The following is an 18,513-nucleotide window of genomic DNA, read 5'->3' as shown; positions in this document are numbered from 1 at the left end:
AGGATGGACTGGACGCCGTACTCCGAGTCGTTGGCCGCGTTGAGCCGGTCCTCCACCGCCTTGAACATCGCGGTGAAGAGCGACACGTTCCCTTGCCAGACAAAGGGCCACACCCAAGCGTCTGCGACGCGCGCGGAGCTGCCTGCGCGGCTGTCGACGGCCGCCGTGCCCGCCTTGAGGGCGGCGTCGCCAGTCTCCCACATGAGGCGCTTGTTGACGTTGATGCGCAGGTTGCGGTCGATGCGCGAGTCGATCGCCGTCAGCTCCGACGGCGAGAGCGCGAGCAGCCCGATCGGCAGCGCCGGGTTGACTTGCTGCACCGACGAGACGAACTCGCCCGTGTTCATCGTGCGGCCCTCGCTGCGGAGGAGCGTGATGATCATGTCGAAGTTGGTCGGGTCGGCGCGCACCCGCGCGAGCGCCGCCTCCGGCGTCGAGACGCGCTCGATCGTCGGCGGCTTGGTCAGCCCGCTCTCGGCGTACTCCTCGTCAACCAGCTCCGTGAGCAGCCCGTCCTGCTCGAAGGTGTACGAGTCGTAGTCGGAGCAGACGAGGAGGACCCGCTGCACCTTGCGGCTCTGCAGCCGCTCGAACTCCTCCACCAGCCGCGATGACACCTCCTCCTTTGGCCTGCCGTCTCCTTTGGTCGAGGCGCGGAAGCGAGAGAGCACCGCCTCGAGCTGAGGCTCGAGCCGCAGCTTGGGCGTCGCCATGGCGCTCCGCAGACGGCTGGCGCCGGACGAGGCCAGCCCGGGCAGCAGGCCACGCGACCGCAGCAGGGCGGACCGCATCGCGGCGGCTGCGCCCACAAGGGCAATCACCGGCACAACAAACGGCGTTGAGCCAGGGTGAGAAATCTGCGCCAATGTGCTACTCGAGAAACACGGACCGGGCGGTGTATGTGGGGCGGCGTCGGCGAGCGAGCGCCTCTTCCTTTGTTGTTTGTCGTTCGTTCGTTCGTCCACCAACCACACGCATCATCCATGGCTGCAGTGGCGGGCGACGCCACCAACACAACAACACAAACTCTCTCCAACACACCAACACCAACCAACACAAGTAGGCGCGCATTGAGCTCATGAGCTGGCATTGAGCGTACCAATTAATTGGGTCATACATAGCAGCATGGATCCTTTCTGGTCCATCCCCTTGAGCGAGCCGGCCATGTCGTCTGCCTCGAAGCTTGATCTGCTTAGTGTGCCTTGCCTCATGTACTTCTTTTCGGCGAGCCGATGTTGGCGTCGCTGCGCTTGGTCTCTGCTTACTAAGCGTTAAGGATCTGAGGTGGTGAGGATGCCAAAACAATAATGTCGTCGGTCGTCGGCATCCTCCTAGCGTAGGCATCCTCTTGAGCGCACTTGAGCACTTGATACAAGGGTCGATTCCGCATGGTACGGGACCCCTCGATCGTCTCGCCCTCCCTCACTGGCATCCTCTAAGTTGCAAAGGGGAGAGAGGGCGCCCTCGTACTTGACGTCCGTCTTTGTCTTGTCGTCTCGTCGTTCCTTGATCCACGTCTATCGTCTTGACTGCGTCTAGCGCGTCGTCTCCGACGGTGTCTCCGCACTCCGCGATATCGCGGGCTAGCGCCTGCTGCATGTTGGCAATCGTTCGGTGCCAACGGTACATGAACGGTTTGTTTTGGTTGTCTGGTGGCCTGGAGCCTGACGGTGAAGCCTCACTGAGGTCTGAGCTCTGTACTGAGGAACAACACAAACTCTCTCTCTGAGGAAGGCGCGGGGGCTTGCTCTGATTTTCGGAGTCTCCGACGCCACACTTCGACTGTGAAACCCTCTCGCTCGCGCTAACGGGCGCGCTTCTTCTTTTCTCTCGCCTCTCGGCTTGTCCATGGCTTGTCACTCCGCGCTGGTTCACTCCCGCCCGTGAAAGCATCCCTATATAGGAAGCCAAGAACAAGCAAGCCGCAGACGGCCTCTTACATTCGACACCACAGTGGGGGGTGCCGGTGTCGCCTATAGTTGCCCCCGGGGGGGGCGTGGACGGGCCCCCGGCCTCTCTACCGGTACCCTATATTCCCACCGACGCTGCCGATCACTTGTCATGTGTGTGTGTGTGTGTGTGTGTGTGTGTGTGTGTGTGTGTGTGTGTGTGTGTGTGTGTGTGTGTGTGTGTGTGTGTGTGTGTGTGTGTGTGTGTGTGAGAGAGAGAGAGAGGGAGAGAGAGAGAGAGAGAGAGAGAGAGAGAGAGAGAGCGTTAGGTGGGCGTATTATCACGGCCGCTTCTCTTTCGATCCCTAAAATCTCTTTCCTCGCTGTGCTCCTTTTTGGGAGTTTTAGATAGTTTTGGTACCTTTTTCGAACCTGTGTCGGTGAGAGAGACCCCGCCATGGTTGAATTCTCTTTCCTCGCACGACTGGGAAACCTCTCTTCCTGAGCCTGTGGCAAATTCTATCCGCTCGAAGTTAGGAAGGCAATCATCTTTCCCAGTGTCGTGAGAGGAGCAACTTGGAGCACTTGGAGTCCTCAGTGCAGTTATCAACCGCACACCCAGGGCTGGGGGAGCTGAGAAGCGCACCCAGCGGGCCGGATGATTGGCATCGGGTTGCGGGCAAGAAAGCCCTAGCCCTGGGGGGTGCACGTTCGCAGGGAAGGGGCCATAAAGTAAATAATCACGGGTCACCGGAGGCGCGAGGCGGCTAGTACCGCGCTCCGGGTTTCCCCTAGCAGCGGAACGCCCCCTCTACTCGGAGCTAGCAGACACCAGACACTGGCACGACACACACACATTCGCTACCCAACGCGGCCAAAGGATATCCACCTCGAGAACCTCGAGAACACAGAAAGAAAGAAAGAAAACAGACAACCCAAGGGAGGGATGGGAGGACGGCACGCCTCGAGAACACATGGGGAGCACTGTGCAGAGCAAAATTCTCTTTCTCGCTTCAACCTTCGTGCCACCTCGCGGTCGCCCCCTTCTCGTCGTGGTCTCCCTTGTCGCTTCTTCCTCTGTCGCGTCGCTCTCCTCTGCCTCGTCCTGCGACGGCGCCGCCGCCTGCCGCTCCCTTGCTCTCGCTGCTCGGCGCAGCTCTGCCCTCCTTGCTGCATATCCTGGCCCCTCGAGTCTATCGAGCTCTCCTCGAGCAAGGACGAGTCTTCTGACGCCCACTGCTTGCCATGGATGAGCAAGGTGCACACGCGGCGTGTGAAAATTCTTCCTGTGTCGAACCTGTGTGCTGTGCCATATAGTTGTTTCTTGAATTCTTGGAGCACTTGGAGCACTTGGAGTGCAGTCATTAACCTCACATCCAGGGCCGGGGAGCTCAGAAGCGCACCCAGCGGGCCGGATGATCGGGATCGGGTTACGGGCTAGAGAGCCCTAGCCCCGGGGGTGCGCGTTCGCAGGGAAAGGGCCTTAAAGTAAACACGGGTCTCCGAGGGTTGGCTCCGCGCTCCGGGTTTCCCCTAGCAGCAGACCGCCCCCTCTACTCGGAGCTATAATGAACACCAGACATGAACACGACACGCACTCTCACACATTCTTTCTGCACTCTTCTCGGACGCCGAGGGAGTCTCTCGTCGCGTTCCGACGCCTGTGCGCGGCACCATGCTGCTCCGCTCCGCGCGCGGGGCCCTCGGGCTGTCGCACGGCCGCGTCCGCTGCATGTCGAGGATCGGGCGCGTCCCGGTCAAGCTGCCCGAGGCGGTCAGCGTCCGGGTCGAGCCGTACGCGGCCGGCTCGCTGCACCCGATCAAGCCGCCGACTGCGCACCGGCTGCGGCAGATGATGAAGCGGCGGCCAGACAAAGACTCGTTCCAGGCGTTCGGCACGCCGCACCGCGTGGTCGTGAACGGCCCCCTGGGCGAGATCGCCGTCCCGGTGCACTCGTTCGTGGACGTGGCGCAGCCGGACGCCGAGACGCTGCAAGTCAGCGCAAAGTGCGGCGGCACGACACGGCTGGGCAAGACGATGTGGGGGACGACAAAGTCGTACATCGCCAACGCCGTGCGCGGCGTCTCGCAGGGCTTCCGCAAGGACCTCGAGCTGCAGGGCGTCGGCTTCCGCGCGCGGATCGAAAAGGCGGACGGCGCCCTGTACCCGGTCGAGACGCTGGTGCTGCGGCTGGGCTTCACCAACGAGCTGCAGCTGCCCGTCCCGCCGGGCATCGAGATCTCGTGCCCGACGCAGACCACGATCGCCGTCTTTGGCTTCCGCAAGCGGCAGGTCGGGATGGTGGCGGCGCAGATCCGGAGGTTCCGCCCGCCCGACGCGTACAAGGGCAAGGGCGTGCGCTACGTGGACGAGGTGGTGCGGCTGAAGCCGGGCAAGCGGCGGTAGCGCTGTTTTTTTATCGTAGCAATCTTCGTTGTGTGCGTATTGTAGAGAGATTTTTAGCAATACCAAACAACCGTCTATAACACTCACACGTCACGTTTTTGGGGCCTGGTCCCCCTGGAGCCCGGCTGTTCACGTGTTCACGTTGTTTTGTATGTATGTACAAAGAGAGAGGATTTAGGTTTGGGGCAGAGCGAGTGGGCGAACCTTTCGGCGGTCGTGGAGGTCGTGGAGGTCGTGGAGTGGCGTCTGGCGAGTCACGCTCAGGCGGACAGCACTGATGCCGTCGCCGGACGCGGCGGCGAGGCACACGGGCCTCGGGCGCCGGCGTGGCGCGTCGGCAGGCCCACCACGAGCGGATGCGCGACGAGCGCGCTCGGGAAGCGGCCGCGGGCGACGCGGAGCTTCCGCCGGAGGACGACGCGGTCGAGATGGCGAGCGCCGTCCACGTGCTGGACAGCGTGGCGGAGGTGGGCCCGAACTACACCCTGCTGCGCAGCAAGGAGACGAAGGCGAAGCGGCGGAAGCTACCGAGGCGGTGCCCGGTGCCGAGCGCAGGCAGAGCCCACAGGGCGTCTCCGTCGGGAGGGGCTGTCTGGCGGTAGTTAGTGACGTCGAGTTAGAGTGTGGAAGGGCGCTTGGGTCTAAATTTAGTGCGGTGTGAAGTGTTTATCTACTGCCTCTTTAGTGCACTTTAGCGCGAATTTAGCGCGAATTTAGCACAACTTTAGCGCAAATTTAGCACAACTTTAGCGCAAATTTAGCACGTAGATTCGCCGGCAGCGAGGGGTCCCGTACCACGCGGAGGTAGGTAGGTAGGTAGAAAGGTGAAGAACAGCCAGGCTCGGACTGGACACCAACGCGGTATGGGTGGACGCCGGACAGCGCGGAATCGACCCAATCGAGCTAGAAAGGGATCTCAAGAAAAATGTGCGCGCCTCTCGGCGCGGCAGGCGCGGCGGTAGCACAAACATAGGACGCCCAGCCTTGCCCTCGTGCCGCCGAGTGCGTATCCTATGCGAGAGAGATCCCCTGTGCCCTGTGCCCAGCCCTCTCCGCGCGGCGATGCGCCCTCCCCCCTCGCTTTTGCAAAATCCTGCAAAGGTGGGGACGTGTCTGTCCTCGACCCAGCCCTAGCTTGGGATCTCCGTTGTATTTATTTTATTTATTAGGCGCGGCGGTAGGTGAGGTGCGAGCCCTGGTTCACCCTCTGATGTCCGCCGAGCCCGATCGTGAGCCGCTGCTCGCTCTGGACGTCATCGATGTGGACATTCTCCCCGTCGTGGCGCGCGTGTCGGCCTCTCCCACTCTCCTCTTTGCGCTCCGCCGCGTCTGCAAGTTGTGGCGCGATGCAGTCGATGGAATTGACAGGACGAGCAGCGTTTGGCAGGAGCTGCTGTCGGCGTTCGGCGTGCAGGGGCGGCTGCCGCCCGAAGCGGATAAGAAGGCAGCCTTCGTGATGCTGCTGTGCGAGCCTCGCAAGCTCCTCCGCCGCTGCTCAGTGCATGTCACCGCGGCGCCCCGCGTCGCGCGCCTGGACGATCTGCCGCGCGAAGAGCTCGCCGAGCTCGCCGCACGCATGTGCCAAACGAGCGCGGACGCGCTCGCTCTCGCCGACACTACCCTCTCTGGCGTGGATGCGGAGGGCGAGGCGGCAGCTGAGACGGGCAGCGCAGGCGCGGGCGTGTCATGAGGCGGGGGGGGGGGAAGGCGGCTCTCGCTTTATCATGCGAGAAGCTATGCTAGGCGGGGGGAGAAGGCCACTCTCGCTGATCTTGCGAGAAGCTATGCTCGAGGACCTTGTCGGGCTGCTGGGCTGGCTGATGGCTGTGGGCGAGGAGGCTGCCACCAGCTGGCGCCTTCTGGCCAACGACGTCCTCCTGCGGATACCGCTCTGTGAGCCGGCGCTCGCTTTGTTTGGCGTCTTGATCGAAGTGGCCGCACGCGGAGAGCGGTCTGCGTGGATACCGGCGCGGATGTACGACGAGTGGCAAACGTGCGCGCCGGCGCTCGCGTGCCGAATAGCCGACCGTGTGCGGGGCCTGTCCGAGGACGACAAGCGGCACGCTCTCGCGTCCCTCGAAAGCCTCAGTCGCAAGGTGGGTGTGCGGCTTCTGGGAAGCCTTAACAACAACTATGCCAGGCGGCTCAGCCTTCCCACCACGGCGTCAGTAGGGCAGGCCGCGTGCGACCTTCTTCGGACAAGGCTGCACTCGCCGCCTGCTGTACTCTGACTATGATATCTCCGTAGCCCCCACAACCGCCCCACCCTGAGCCCTGGCTGTCAGGCTGTCAGGTGCAGTGAGGTGATCTGTCGGGCTGTCGGGCACTCTCTGTCAGGCACTGTCAGGTGCCTCAGAGGCACAGCCCCCACCGCCGGGGCGCCGCGCGCCGCGGGGCCGATGTGATCGGAGAGATCCAACTTCCATGTAGCATGTTCCAAGTATTTAACATTTCCAAAAGATCGACGACACACAAAAATGAAAGTAGGGAGGCTCGGAGCGGGATTCACTGACCACCCACTGAGCTCTGTCTCCCCGCCGTTCCGAATACGGTCCGAACCGCGAACCCGAACGCGCGCGCGGCGGGCGCCGAAGCGCCGCGTCACAACGTGGTCCCGCATTGTGGTCATGCAACGTGCCAAGCGCGCGGACACGGAGACAACGCCACCATGTGGCCTACCCCAGCACAACCCCGACGGGGGCAAAGACCGCCCCGTGCTCGCCGTTCCCGCAGAAGACGTGAGCGCCCACAGACGGAGCCACCCCTGGCGCGCTCGCGAGCAAGTCGAGGCAGAGGACCAACCGCCACGCCTCGCCCGGCCGCCCAACGAGCGCGCGCGCGGCGTCGGGCTCGAGCGGGGGCGCGGCGGCGGGCGCCGCCGCGAAAGCGTCCGCCACGAGGCCGCCGGGAGGGCCAGTGCCGAGCCCCGGCGTCGCAACCGCCCACCCAACCACGCGCTGGCCTGCGCTGCCCTCGTCGGTGTCCTCGTCGGCCTCGGCTCCTCGCACGAGCCCCGCGATCGCCTCGCCGATGCAGCCCACCCCCTCGCTCGCGACAGGCGCACAAGCGGCCACTGCAAGCACGGCGGCCGCGCCGTCGCTGGGAGTCGGCGGGCAGTCGCTGCGCAGCAGACGGCACAGCCGCCATCCCCCGGCGCCGGCACCAGCCCCCTCCTCACTAGCCCCCTCCGCGCAAGCGGCGGCGACCGCGGCGTCTCGACTCGCGAGCAGCGGGGCGAGGGCGGCAGCCGGCACGACCAGGGCGGTGCCGCCCGCCGCCTCTGCAGCGCGCGGCGCGGCGCCCGCCAGCAAGTCGTCACACAAGCGCGAGATCTCGGAGCGGGCGGAGGCTGGCGGCGAGAGCTGGAGGGGTGCGCGCATCACGGCGCCGCCCTCGAGCCACGCGCCCTCGGCGGCGGCGGCACCGCCCTCGCCGCCCCCGCCCGCCTCGCCGCCCCGGCCCGCCTCGCCGCCCCCGCCGCCGCTCCCCCCCGCCGCCGCGCCCGCCGCCGCCTCGAGCGCCGCCACCGCCTTTGCCTTGGCCGCCGCGAGCGCCGCCTCCGTAGCACCGTCGGCGGGCGGTGCGTCGCGTCTCCGCAGCTCCGCCGCCCCGCAGACCTGCCGGCTCCCGTCGGAGAGGCGGACGTACACATCGCCGTCCTCGTCGACCCGGACCACGCTGCCCCTCTCCCCGCCGCGCGGACCGCACACCAACTCGACGCCGTCGCCGCGCGAGAGCGGGGCGGGCGGGGAGGAGGGGGCGAGCGGGGAGGGCGGGGCGGCGGGCGCGGGAGGAGGGGAAGCGGGCGGCCGCGACGGCGTCTTGGGCGCGATGCGGCTCTCGGCAGCCGGCGGGGCCGCAGCAGCGCCGCCCATCGCCACCGCCCCGGCGCCGCCCTCCGCCTTGACGGCAGGCTCAGCCTCGCACGGAGAGGCAGCTGGCCGCCCCTCCCCCGCTCGGGGCCGCGTGCGCCGCCGCGGCGCCGGCGACTCTTGCGCAGCGTCGCGCGCCCCACGCGGAAGCTCGCCCTCCAAGGCACCCGACGGCAGCCGCGCTGCGGCCGCGGGCGAGACGGGAGGTGGAGCCTTGCGCGCCTGACGAGCGGCGGGTGGCAGCGTTCGAGCCGGTGCAGATTGCTCCCGGATTGAGCCCGCTGCCGTGCCGGCCGCGGTTGCGGTCGCGGTCTTCCTAATGCCGCTCTGCTGGTCGCCGGTACCACAGCTGGCGTTGGCGTTGGCGGGAGAGGCGGGTGGCGCTGCAGACCCCTGCTGCTGCCACCACCAGAAGGCGTACGCGTCAGAGCTGTGGAGCGGCCCGCTCGAGACGGCGCCGTTCGCTCTCACGGTGCTCGGCCGGGGAGGCTGGGTCGGTGCAGCAGCTTGCGGCGTGAGGCCGACCGGCGCCTGGCCGGGCGCAAAGAAGCTACCCGGGGAGAGCAAGTGTGACACCAGCGCGCTGTCGCCGTGGTCAGCGCGTCCACCGGCGAGGAAGATCCGGGAGAAGGCTCGGACGAAGTGAGCGTCGTCGTCCATGTGCAAGCTCCGGGCCGGCACAGCCTTCACAGCCTTGTTATTCGCACAGAGGGCACGCGAGGTACGACCGTGCCCGGCCGTGCTATTAAAGCGACTCGGCTCTCTAACAGGCTGCAGCCCAGAGCCACACGGAGTCTACGCGCATCGCTTGTGCATAGCCTCGACCAATCTCCTGTTCACGGTGCAACCGTGAACAAAGAGCTTCTTCGAACCGTTACAAACACGACGCGAGCCGCCCAGCAGGGAGCCTGGGCGACTCGCTTTGACGCTGGCCAGGCCGGAGGCGAGTGCCGCCGCCAGGCCACGACCGACCGCGCCCGTCCTACGGACGGGCGCAATGGGCCAAACGGATCCGCGCCGCAGTGCGTGCAGCACCGCGCCGCCAGTCCAATACATGCAAACCGCAGGCTTTGCAGCGAGGACCAGCCTGCTCAGCTTCGAACGAGGAGCCAGCAGCCAACAGGAGGACAGCAGTCGTCCACGCCAGCTGGAATGCGAGGACCGCCCCAGCCGCAGGTGGCCCCATACGTAATGCTTTGCGCAAAGCACCGTGCAAAAATGGCGTCTTTACATGGCCATGCAGCAAGCAGTGCCGCCAGATGAGCACACGGCCATGGGCGAAGTGCACCCGCAGGGCCAGCTGGCATTGCGTGGTGCACTCGCAAATCAACCCGCCCTCTCGTGCCAAGGACGGCGCGAGGGGAGCGCGAGCATCCACCAGCAGCCGTCTGGCTGCTGGTGTGAGCCATACTCAACACGCCGCGCGGAGCGGAGTGCGGAGCCATGAATGAGCAGTAGAGCCTGCGCCTCGAAGCACGGCCTGCGGCCCCTACCCTGCCGTCGGCCCGCCACTGGCGGCGTCGAGGACAGTTCGAGACGGTGTGCGGTGTCAGCCTGTGAGGCGCACTGCACTCGAACTGCACTAGTGGAAGCACCAACACGGCCCTCGGGCTGTTTGGGGACCCGGACGCCAGCGGCCCCCCGGGAGAGGGGTGTCCTGGTTGTGTCTTGTCTGAGTGCCAGCGCACGCAGCTATCTTAACGGCGTGAGGTCAGCAAGAACCCTCGCGGCGTAGTGCAGTCTGTGAGGGTGTGTGCCTGCACGGATTGCACAAGTAACAAATCACTCCTGTCGGCATTCCTCCGGAACGGGGCGACAGAACACGTGTTATTCCGTAGTCGGGATGACCACAAATCGTCAGGGCACTCAAGAAGAGGCCAGCCGGCACTTCGAGCTGCGCTCGACATGGGGATGCGCACAGTCAATATATGTCAATGCGCGCCGCGCGAGCGAGTCTAAAGACTCGGTCGCGAACTTTCCGAGAAGGAAGACAAGTGGGGCGGCGGCGTCGATAGATATCGACGCCGCCGTCGCCGCGCATCATGACGAGTTCGCATTCCCCATGTGACCCTCTATACCTCACCTTCGAGACAAGCCAGGGTTCAACCCAATGGACCTAGTGTGGCGTCGAGGCCCGCACTGTCTGGACATGCGGGCCGCGGCTGACAGAACGGCGGGCTAGGCATTGAGAGCCCAGGAGTTTTAATTCGCACAGAGGGCACGCGAGGTACGACCGTGCCCGGCCGTGCTATTAAAGCGACTCGGCTCTCTAACAGGCTGCAGCCCAGAGCCACACGGAGTCTACGCGCATCGCTTGTGCATAGCCTCGACCAATCTCCTGTTCACGGTGCAACCGTGAACAAAGAGCTTCTTCGAACCGTTACAAACACGACGCGAGCCGCCCAGCAGGGAGCCTGGGCGACTCGCTTTGACCTCCCCCCCCGCCCCACAGTGCGCCAGCGGCGCATTTGGGATGGACACCACACGTCGTCACACCGAGCAGCTCTCTGTCAACGGAAATTTCTCAGTTCTGATGCGTCATCCGGATGGAGCAACTGGCTTTGCTTAGATTGGGAGTCCTTTTGCTATGTGCTCTACGCGGGGAACTATGCCTCTTTTAGCCTCATCCTGCAGGCGATAGCCCAGCCCGCGTGCAGCGGTGGCGGCGACACTTGCAACACGAGCACGCCTCGCTTCGGCGCGCTCGATCCTTCACAACGGGCCGCCCGCAAGGACGCGTGTGCGGCCCTCTCTACTCGACCTGTGCCACGGCACGGGTCGTTCTAGTCATGCAGCCGCCCCGGCGATCGTGCTGGGGGCGTATCTCAGCACTCACCGCGCGAGACGCGTGGCGTGCCACAAACCAGTGAGCAGCAGCCTCCGCTGCTGCGACTCGAATGCTTCAAACGCGCACCTGTGCTTGCGCACGGCGTGCTCTACACGAGCCCCCCGGCCGCACGAGCGTGCGGGCGGCTCGAATCCACCCTTCCCCCGCCCTAGCCACTGTTGGCTGGGCGGTGGGCGCCGTCCGCCTTGCGGCGACGGCGACACTTGCAACACGAGCACACCTCGCTTCGGTGTGCTCGATCCTTCACAACGGGCCGCCCGCAAGGACGCGTGTGCGGCCCTCTCTACTCGGCCTGTGCCACGGCACGGGTCGTTCTAGCCATGCAGCCGCCCCGGCGATCGTGCTGGGGGCGTATCTCAGCACTCACCGCGCGAGACGCGTGGCGTGCCACAAACCAGTAAGCAGCAGCCTTCGCTGCTGCGACTCGAATGCTTCAAACGCGCACCTGTGCTTGCGCACGGCGTGCTCTACACGAGCCTCCCTACCGCACGAGCGTGCGGGCGGCTCGAATTCACCTTTCCCCCGGCGGCGGCGGCGACACTTGCAACACGAGCACACCTCGTTTCGGTATGCTCGATCCTTCACAACGGGCCGCCCGCAAGGACGCGTGTGCGGCCCTCTCTACTCGACCTGTGCCACGGCACGGGTCGGTTTAGTCATGCAGCCGCCCCGGCGATCGTGCTGGGGGCGTATCTCAGCACTCACCGCGCGAGACGCGTGGCGTGCCACAAACCAGTAAACAGCAGCCTTCGCTGCTGCGACTCGAATGCTTCAAACGCGCACCTGTGCTTGCGCACGGCGTGCTCTACACGAGCCTCCCTACCGCACGAGCGTGCGGGCGGCTCGAATTCACCTTTCCCCCGGCGGCGGCGGCGACACTTGCAACACGAGCACACCTCGTTTCGGTATGCTCGATCCTTCACAACGGGCCGCCCGCAAGGACGCGTGTGCGGCCCTCTCTACTCGACCTGTGCCACGGCACGGGTCGGTTTAGTCATGCAGCCGCCCCGGCGATCGTGCTCGGGGCGTATCTCAGCACTCACCGCGCGAGACGCGTGGAGTGCCACACAAACCAGTAAGCAGCAGCCTTCGCTACTGCGACTCGAATGCTTCAAACGCGCACCTGTGCTTGCGCACGGCGTGCTCTACACGAGCCTCCCTACCGCACGAGCGTGCGGGCGGCTCGAATTCACCTTTCCCCGCCCTACCGACTGTTGGCTGGGCGGCGGGCGCCGTCCGCCTTGCGGCGGCGGCGACACTTGCAACACGAGCACACCTCGCTTCGGCGCGCTCGACCCTTCACAACGGGCCGCCCGCAAGGACGCGTGTGCGGCCCTCTCTACTCGACCTGTGCCACGGCACGGGTCGTTCTAGTCATGCAGCCGCCCCGGCGATCGTGCTCGGGGCGTATCTCAGCACTCACCGCGCGAGACGCGTGGCGTGCCACAAATCAGTAAGCAGCAGCCTCCTCCGCTGCTGCGACTCGAATGCTTCAAACGCGCACCTGTGCTTGCGCACGGCGTGCTCTACACAAGCCTCCCTACCGCACGAGCGTGCGGGCGGCTCGAATCCACCCTTCCCCCGCCCTAGCCACTGTTGGCTGGGCGGCGGGCGCCGTCCGCCTTGCGGCGGCGGCGACACTTGCAACACGAGCACACCTCGCTTCGGTGTGCTCGATCCTTCACAACGGGCCGCCCGCAAGGACGCGTGTGCGGCCCTCTCTACTCGACCTGTGCCACGGCGCGGGTCGTTCTAGTCATGCAGCCGCCCCGGCGATCGTGCTCGGGGCGTATCTCAGCACTCACCGCGCGAGACGCGTGGAGTGCCACACAAACCAGTAAACAGCAGCCTCCGCTGCTGCGACTCGAATGCTTCAAACGCGCACCTGTGCTTGCGCACGGCGTGCCCTACACGAGCCTCCCTACCGCACGAGCGTGCGGGCGGCTCGAATCCACCCTTCCCCCGCCCTAGCCACTGTTGGCTGGGCGGTGGGTGCCGTCCGCCTTGCGGCGGCGGCGACACTTGCAACACGAGCACACCTCGCTTCGGTGTGCTCGATCCTTCACAACGGGCCGCCCGCAAGGACGCGTGTGCGGCCCTCTCTACTCGACCTGTGCCACGGCACGGGTCGTTCTAGTCATGCAGCCGCCCCGGCGATCGTGCTCGGGGCGTATCTCAGCACTCACCGCGCGAGACGCGTGGCGTGCCACAAACCAGTAAGCAGCAGCCTCCGCTGCTGCGACTCGAATGCTTCAAACGCGCACCTGTGCTTGCGCACGGCGTGCTCTACACGAGCCTCCCTACCGCACGAGCGTGCGGGCGGCTCGAATCCACCCTTCCCCCGCCCTAGCCACTGTTGGCTGGGCGGCGGGCGCCGTCCGCCTTGCGGCGGCGGCGACACTTGAAGCGGTCGCGGCGCGTATGCGTCGTACTGTTAGGGCGGCCGGGCCCGAAGACGGCCCGGCCAGGCTCTGCATAAGGCCATCTTCGCCACAACGCGTGGCATTGGTCCAACTACGGCAACCCACAGCGAGGGGGGCCGCTTAGGCGACCTTGCTCACATCAGCTGCATATGCTTCAGTGGTGCAAGGAGGAGTGGAGAGGGACCTTTGACGGTGTCTGGCCCATGCGGGTTGGCACGTACCTAGTTGTGCGCATATGCGTACGCGACCGTTTTGGAGCGCGGGGCGGCGGCGTCGATAGATATCGACGCCGCCGTCGCCGCGCATCATGACGAGTTCGCATTCCCCATGTGACCCTCTATACCTCACCTTCGAGACAAGCCAGGGTTCAACCCAATGGACCTAGTGTGGCGTCGAGGCCCGCACTGTCTGGACATGCGGGCCGCGGCTGACAGAACGGCGGGCTAGGCATTGAGAGCCCAGGAGTTTTAATGAGAAGAAACGTCCGATAACCTGCCGATAACGCTATGCGCCGGTCTCAAGGGAGAGAACGACGAGAGTGGGACGACCGCGAGGTGGCATGAAGATTGCAGCGAGAATCGGCGAGAGACTGCGAAGAGAGATAGGAAGAGGCAGACTCCCTAGGGTGGGCGACGGCTAGCGCACCACACACCTCTCCTTAAAATCCCTGTGTGGTGGCGGCGCGCCGTCCTCCCATCCCTCCCTTGGGTTGTCTGTTTTCTTTCTTTTTATGCGCCGGTCTGTGATAAAGGATCCCAAACGCACAACCCCGGCACAGGAACGCACAACCCCGCTACCCCGGGCCCGCTGGGTGCGCTTCTTAGTCCCCGGCCCTGGATGTGCGGTTAACCCTTTTACGTCCACATTTCGAGCGAGTGAAAACCAACTCCTGAGCACGGCGCCGCAGGCGCCTGTTGATAGGTCCAGGTGATAGCCCTGGATGGGCAATGCATTCGCCTACCTGGGCCTCAGATCGCCCGACCGCGTCCCGGTGCTCTGCGTTCGGATTTGTGACGCCGCCGCACCGCGCCGCGGCCGGGGGCCCGCCGGAGGACGAGGATGGCCGTGACGGACCGGGACGAGCTCTGGGAGGTTCAGTGTCAGTGAGTATATTGTAGAGACTGACCATGTGCACAATATCTTGACTGAGAGCTAAGCCAGGGGAGGCGATGCCGGGGCCGTACAGCAGCTTGATGGTGCTTCGCCGGCGTAGAAGCGGCCGCGGAGGGCTCCGGGTGCCTGAAAAAGACAGATTTACGTGGGATGTGGGAGATTTACTGTCGACTCAAACGACACTGTGGCGTAATCCTCTCATATATGGCTAAATATTTACCGAGCCGTTTTAAAGTTCCACCGCTACGCGACTGGAGATATATCGAGATTGGGTCACCATGACCCTTATGGCGCGAAAGGATTAATGACGGCACTCCAAGTGCTCCAAATGCTCCCGGGCCCGAAATCGCACAGAGACAATCACGCAACACGGGGTCCCAGGGAAGGCCTTCACCCTTTGGGGACCCGCTGTGTGCGGCGGCATGAACACCTAAAGGGTGAATGAGTAGCCTCTCTCCTTGGCCTTGCCCGGGGCGATATGTGAGAGATATATATACAGATTTTTCGCAATACCAACAACTCTAACACATCAAGAAGGAAGAGAGGCCTCCTTATCAGCTGGTCGGCCGCCATGTGGGCCTCCGGGCCTGCTGCGGCGGCGCGGCCGGTTGTGAGGTCGGGCTCGGCCCGGCCCGCTTAGGGTACCCCTAGGGTTCTGAGGGCCGGATTTTTTTAAGACCTTTTAAGAAATGAGGAGGTTTGGGGGCTCAAATTGTCATTTAAGAGATTGCAGGCACGGGGGGTCCCTCTTTTAAGTCCGTTTAAGAAAATCGGCCTCACCGGCACACGCGTCGCTGGGTTCCGCGCCGGTTTCTCCAATACTGCCGTTATTAGGCACAAACCCGCCACTGAAGACGCATCTGTAAGTCTGGTGCACTGGCAGGAGCCATACTCGCATAGGGGACGCGTGCCAGCTGACTGTAGCCAGCTTCCCGGCCTCCGGCGTCTACCGGGGGCTTAGGGTACCCCTAGGGTTCTGAGGGCCGGATTGTTTTAAGACCTTTTAGGAAATGAGGAGGTTTGGGGGCTCAAATTGTCATTTAAGAGATTGCAGGCACGGGGGGTCCCTCTTTTAAGTCTGTTTAGGGCCAAGGCGCGAGACACACACATGTACATGTGCATGCATTGATTTGTGACACAGTGTCGTGTGCGACCTGCAGGTGGGGGGGACATGCGCACCCGAGGGAGTTTGCAGTTTCGTCCCCCCCCCCCCCCCGGCCCCCGGCCCCCGGCGGCGCGGCGGCGGCCACATACGCATACCCGCCCATAGCCTTCGCCGGAGGCTTCGTCCACAGCTGCTGCGGTGGCGGCCGCAGAACTGGTGCGTGGTGGCGGCGGCCGCATGGCAGGCGTTGAGCCTGCGGGTGGATTGGCGTGTTGGGGCTGGTGCTGGGCCGCGACCAGAGCTCTGATACCATGTGTGACTGATACCCGTGACGAAAAACGAACACACTCCAAGCGCTAAGCGTGAGGACACGATTTCGAATTCGTAGGAGCATCTGAGCAAAATTGAGCCCGCTCAGGTGTGAACAAAATTATAAGGGTCGAGCAGGTTTCGAACTGGGGACCTCCCGCCAGCGGGAAGGCATCCATCAAGAGACGCTGCGATTGAAAGGAGGTCTCAGCTCGGGAAACCTATATAGCATACCGGAGGAAGTAGACACAGATACGCACACACCGACGCCCGAAGTGCCAAGAAGGACATCATTAGTACGAAACCTCAGAAGGCCATGGGCGCCGAGAGAACATTCCCCCGAGAGGACAAAAGAAAGTCGACGCACCCCCTCCTTGCGCAGTGTCCCCCGCTATGTGTCGCCGTTATCGGGGCACGCTATCCTGTGCAGTCAGGGCAAGCGGGGGCGAGGCGCACTCCCATCTCTCCTGTGTACGGATGGTGACTGTCCCTAGTCTCGGAGGGGGGCAAGAAGATAAAAATATCTAATTTTTGATACCCCATGTGCGTGTGTATCTGTGTGACTGCGGAGTTGACGTCTCCGTCGGTCGTGGCGGCGTGGCTGAGGGCGGCGCTGGAGGCGCCCGAGGGCGGGGCGTGGCTGGTCTCATGGGTCTAGCAAACCATAGACCACGCTGAGAGAACGCAACGCTAAACCCAGCGAGTGTATACCTCCCGCGTACGGTCTACGGAGACGAAAACGACGATCCAACATCTCCATAATTCACATTCACACACACGGGGTTTCGGTGGGTTGGATGGGAGGTAGATTGTCTACCTACCGCAGGACCCTATCGTTACGTTGACACTTCGCTCGGATAGATGCTAGACACCGTGAAGAGGGTATTTGAAGGATACGCAAGTACCACCACGCACACTATGACAGTCACTCTCGCGACTCTGCTGTTGGTCTGCTGCTCAGCTCCTCTGGCCACGCACGTCTACTGCGCCCTGAGCAGCGCCTCCACCTGCGCCCGCTGCTCCGCAGGCAGCGCCGCCATCTCCTCTGGCGACATCAGCTTCAGCTGCGCCGACCGCGACTGTGGCTGCGCCGGCGCCGCCGCCGCCGCCGCCGCATCAGGTCGTGGAGGCTGTGGCGGTTGCGACGGCGGCGGCGCAGGCGCAGGCGCAGGCACAGGCACAGGCGCGGGCGGTGCAGAGGGTGTCGGCGTCGGCTGGTGAGGCGTCGGCTGCTGCTGTCCGGGATGCGGCGCTGCGGCCAGCTGCGCCTGCAGGGCCGGCCCAGCGTCGCGGATGCTCTGCGCCAAGTTGAGGCCGAGCCGGATCTGGGCTCGAAGCACCTGCTAGCAGAGGAGGGGCATGAGGGTGGTGGGCAGGGAAGCCCTGTCTGCGAGGTGCGGCCGGCGTACCGCCATCGCGAGTGCCGGCTGCTCAACGAGCCGTCGGCGAGCGGCGTCAACGTCTTGCGCTATCTGCGCCTGCAACTCGAGCACCGCCTCTCGAAGGGTGTCGTCTGGTTCCGCGTCGATGCGGTCGCGCAGCTCGTCGAACCCGAGGCCCGTCACTGCTGCGCCGAGTAGCTCGAGCGCTCCTGGCATCGAGGAGTGTAAGAGGCGAAGTTCGCCTGCCTGGCGAGTAGAGCCACGCCTGCTATTCACAGCACAAGCCCTCGCCCGAGGGCTCGGGCATGCGCAGCGAAAAGCAGGCGTGCTCGCCAGGAAGTTCGCAAAGAAATCGCAGGCACAAAAGAAATCGCGAAACAAAACAAAACATTTTTCAGACCGCCGGATACGACCGCTCCCCAGCCTTCGCCTCAGCCGCAAATCGACGGCGGGCGCGAGGGTTTGGGAGATCGGGCACGGTGCGGACGCCGCTATGTGAGAGCCGCGGGCGCTGTCTCAGCGCCCCAAGCCACACATGTGCAGCGATGGGCGAGTATGCTGGCCTCAGAGGAGAGGGAGGGACGACAATTCACGAGCATGGCAGGCACGGGCGACAAGCGGGTCACAGCGGTGGCGAATCAGCAGCGAATCAGCCTCTCGGAGGGGTGGCGGCTAGACGAGCTCGTTGGAGCCGTCCGAGGCGAAGCGCACCTGGCGCCGGGGCGCGACGGGCGCGGTGAGCCGACGCGAGAGGGCGGGGGAGAGAGGGCGGGGCGGGCGGGGCGGGGCGAGGGGGGAGGGCAGGGGGCAGGCTGCGCACAAAGCCGAGCCCCTTGAGTCGGCGCCCTTCTGCCTGCGCGCGAGCAGTCTCGTCGCGAGCAGGCTCGCTGCCGGCCGGCTGTCGCTTGGCCGCCTGCGGACGGGGGGTAAGGGGGGGGGGGGGGGATGTCCGGGGGGAAAAAGAGGGGGGGGGGGGGGGGAGCTCTCCCTCCCGAAAGGGAGGGGACCCCCCTGGGTTGGGTTCCCCGGGGGGGGGGGGGGGGAAAAAGCCCCCAAACCTCCTGTAGCGGAGAACCCCCCCTCTGGGGACCCCCTTTTGAAATCCGGGGCCCCGGGGGGGCCCCCCCCCCCATGGCCCAAAAACAAAAGGGGGGGGGGGGGCCCC

The 18,513-nt window shown here is 64.7% G+C and overlaps 6 protein-coding genes across 6 annotated transcripts in view; 3 read left to right on the top strand and 3 right to left on the bottom strand.

Annotated features, from left to right (window-relative positions):
* Window positions 1–838, bottom strand: part of EMIHUDRAFT_452202 (hypothetical protein) — a gene marked incomplete at its 3' end in the record, with an annotated part of 1,178 nt that extends 340 nt beyond the window's left edge. The window contains exon 1 of the mRNA XM_005764766.1: window positions 22–838. Coding sequence (XP_005764823.1) covers window positions 22–791 — 770 coding nt within the window. The 5' untranslated portion in view covers window positions 792–838. The remainder of the gene's footprint in view (window positions 1–21) is intronic.
* A 2,783-nt stretch (window positions 839–3,621) lies between these two features.
* EMIHUDRAFT_67110 (50S ribosomal protein L6) lies at window positions 3,622–4,296 on the top strand (the record flags this gene model as incomplete). Its single annotated transcript, XM_005764765.1, has 2 exons — window positions 3,622–3,675; window positions 3,778–4,296. 2 exons carry the CDS (start codon window positions 3,622–3,624, stop codon window positions 4,294–4,296), a joined length of 573 nt encoding a protein of 190 aa, XP_005764822.1.
* Window positions 4,297–5,506: 1,210 nt separating this feature from the next.
* Window positions 5,507–5,986, top strand: EMIHUDRAFT_213623 (hypothetical protein; the record flags this gene model as incomplete). Its single annotated transcript, XM_005764764.1, has 1 exon — window positions 5,507–5,986. One exon carries the CDS (start codon window positions 5,507–5,509, stop codon window positions 5,984–5,986), a length of 480 nt encoding a protein of 159 aa, XP_005764821.1.
* Window positions 5,987–6,080: 94 nt separating this feature from the next.
* Window positions 6,081–6,527, top strand: EMIHUDRAFT_213622 (hypothetical protein; the record flags this gene model as incomplete). The annotated part of the gene is made up of 1 exon (XM_005764763.1): window positions 6,081–6,527. One exon carries the CDS (start codon window positions 6,081–6,083, stop codon window positions 6,525–6,527), a length of 447 nt encoding a protein of 148 aa, XP_005764820.1.
* Window positions 6,528–16,946: 10,419 nt separating this feature from the next.
* On the bottom strand, window positions 16,947–17,564 carry EMIHUDRAFT_213620 (hypothetical protein; the record flags this gene model as incomplete). Its single annotated transcript, XM_005764762.1, has 2 exons — window positions 16,947–17,030; window positions 17,376–17,564. 2 exons carry the CDS (start codon window positions 17,562–17,564, stop codon window positions 16,947–16,949), a joined length of 273 nt encoding a protein of 90 aa, XP_005764819.1.
* A 178-nt stretch (window positions 17,565–17,742) lies between these two features.
* Window positions 17,743–18,513, bottom strand: part of EMIHUDRAFT_213619 (hypothetical protein) — a gene marked incomplete at both ends in the record, with an annotated part of 1,918 nt that continues 1,147 nt past the window's right edge. Inside the window, one exon of the mRNA XM_005764761.1 lies at window positions 17,743–17,778. Coding sequence (XP_005764818.1) covers window positions 17,743–17,778 — 36 coding nt within the window. The remainder of the gene's footprint in view (window positions 17,779–18,513) is intronic.

The sequence above is a fragment of the Emiliania huxleyi genome, assembly GCF_000372725.1.
Source record: "Emiliania huxleyi CCMP1516 unplaced genomic scaffold EMIHUscaffold_58, whole genome shotgun sequence".
Lineage (NCBI taxonomy): Eukaryota > Haptophyta > Isochrysidales > Noelaerhabdaceae > Emiliania > Emiliania huxleyi.
Note: the sequence above shows the minus strand (reverse complement) of the source record. Positions and strands in the feature narration are given on the sequence as shown.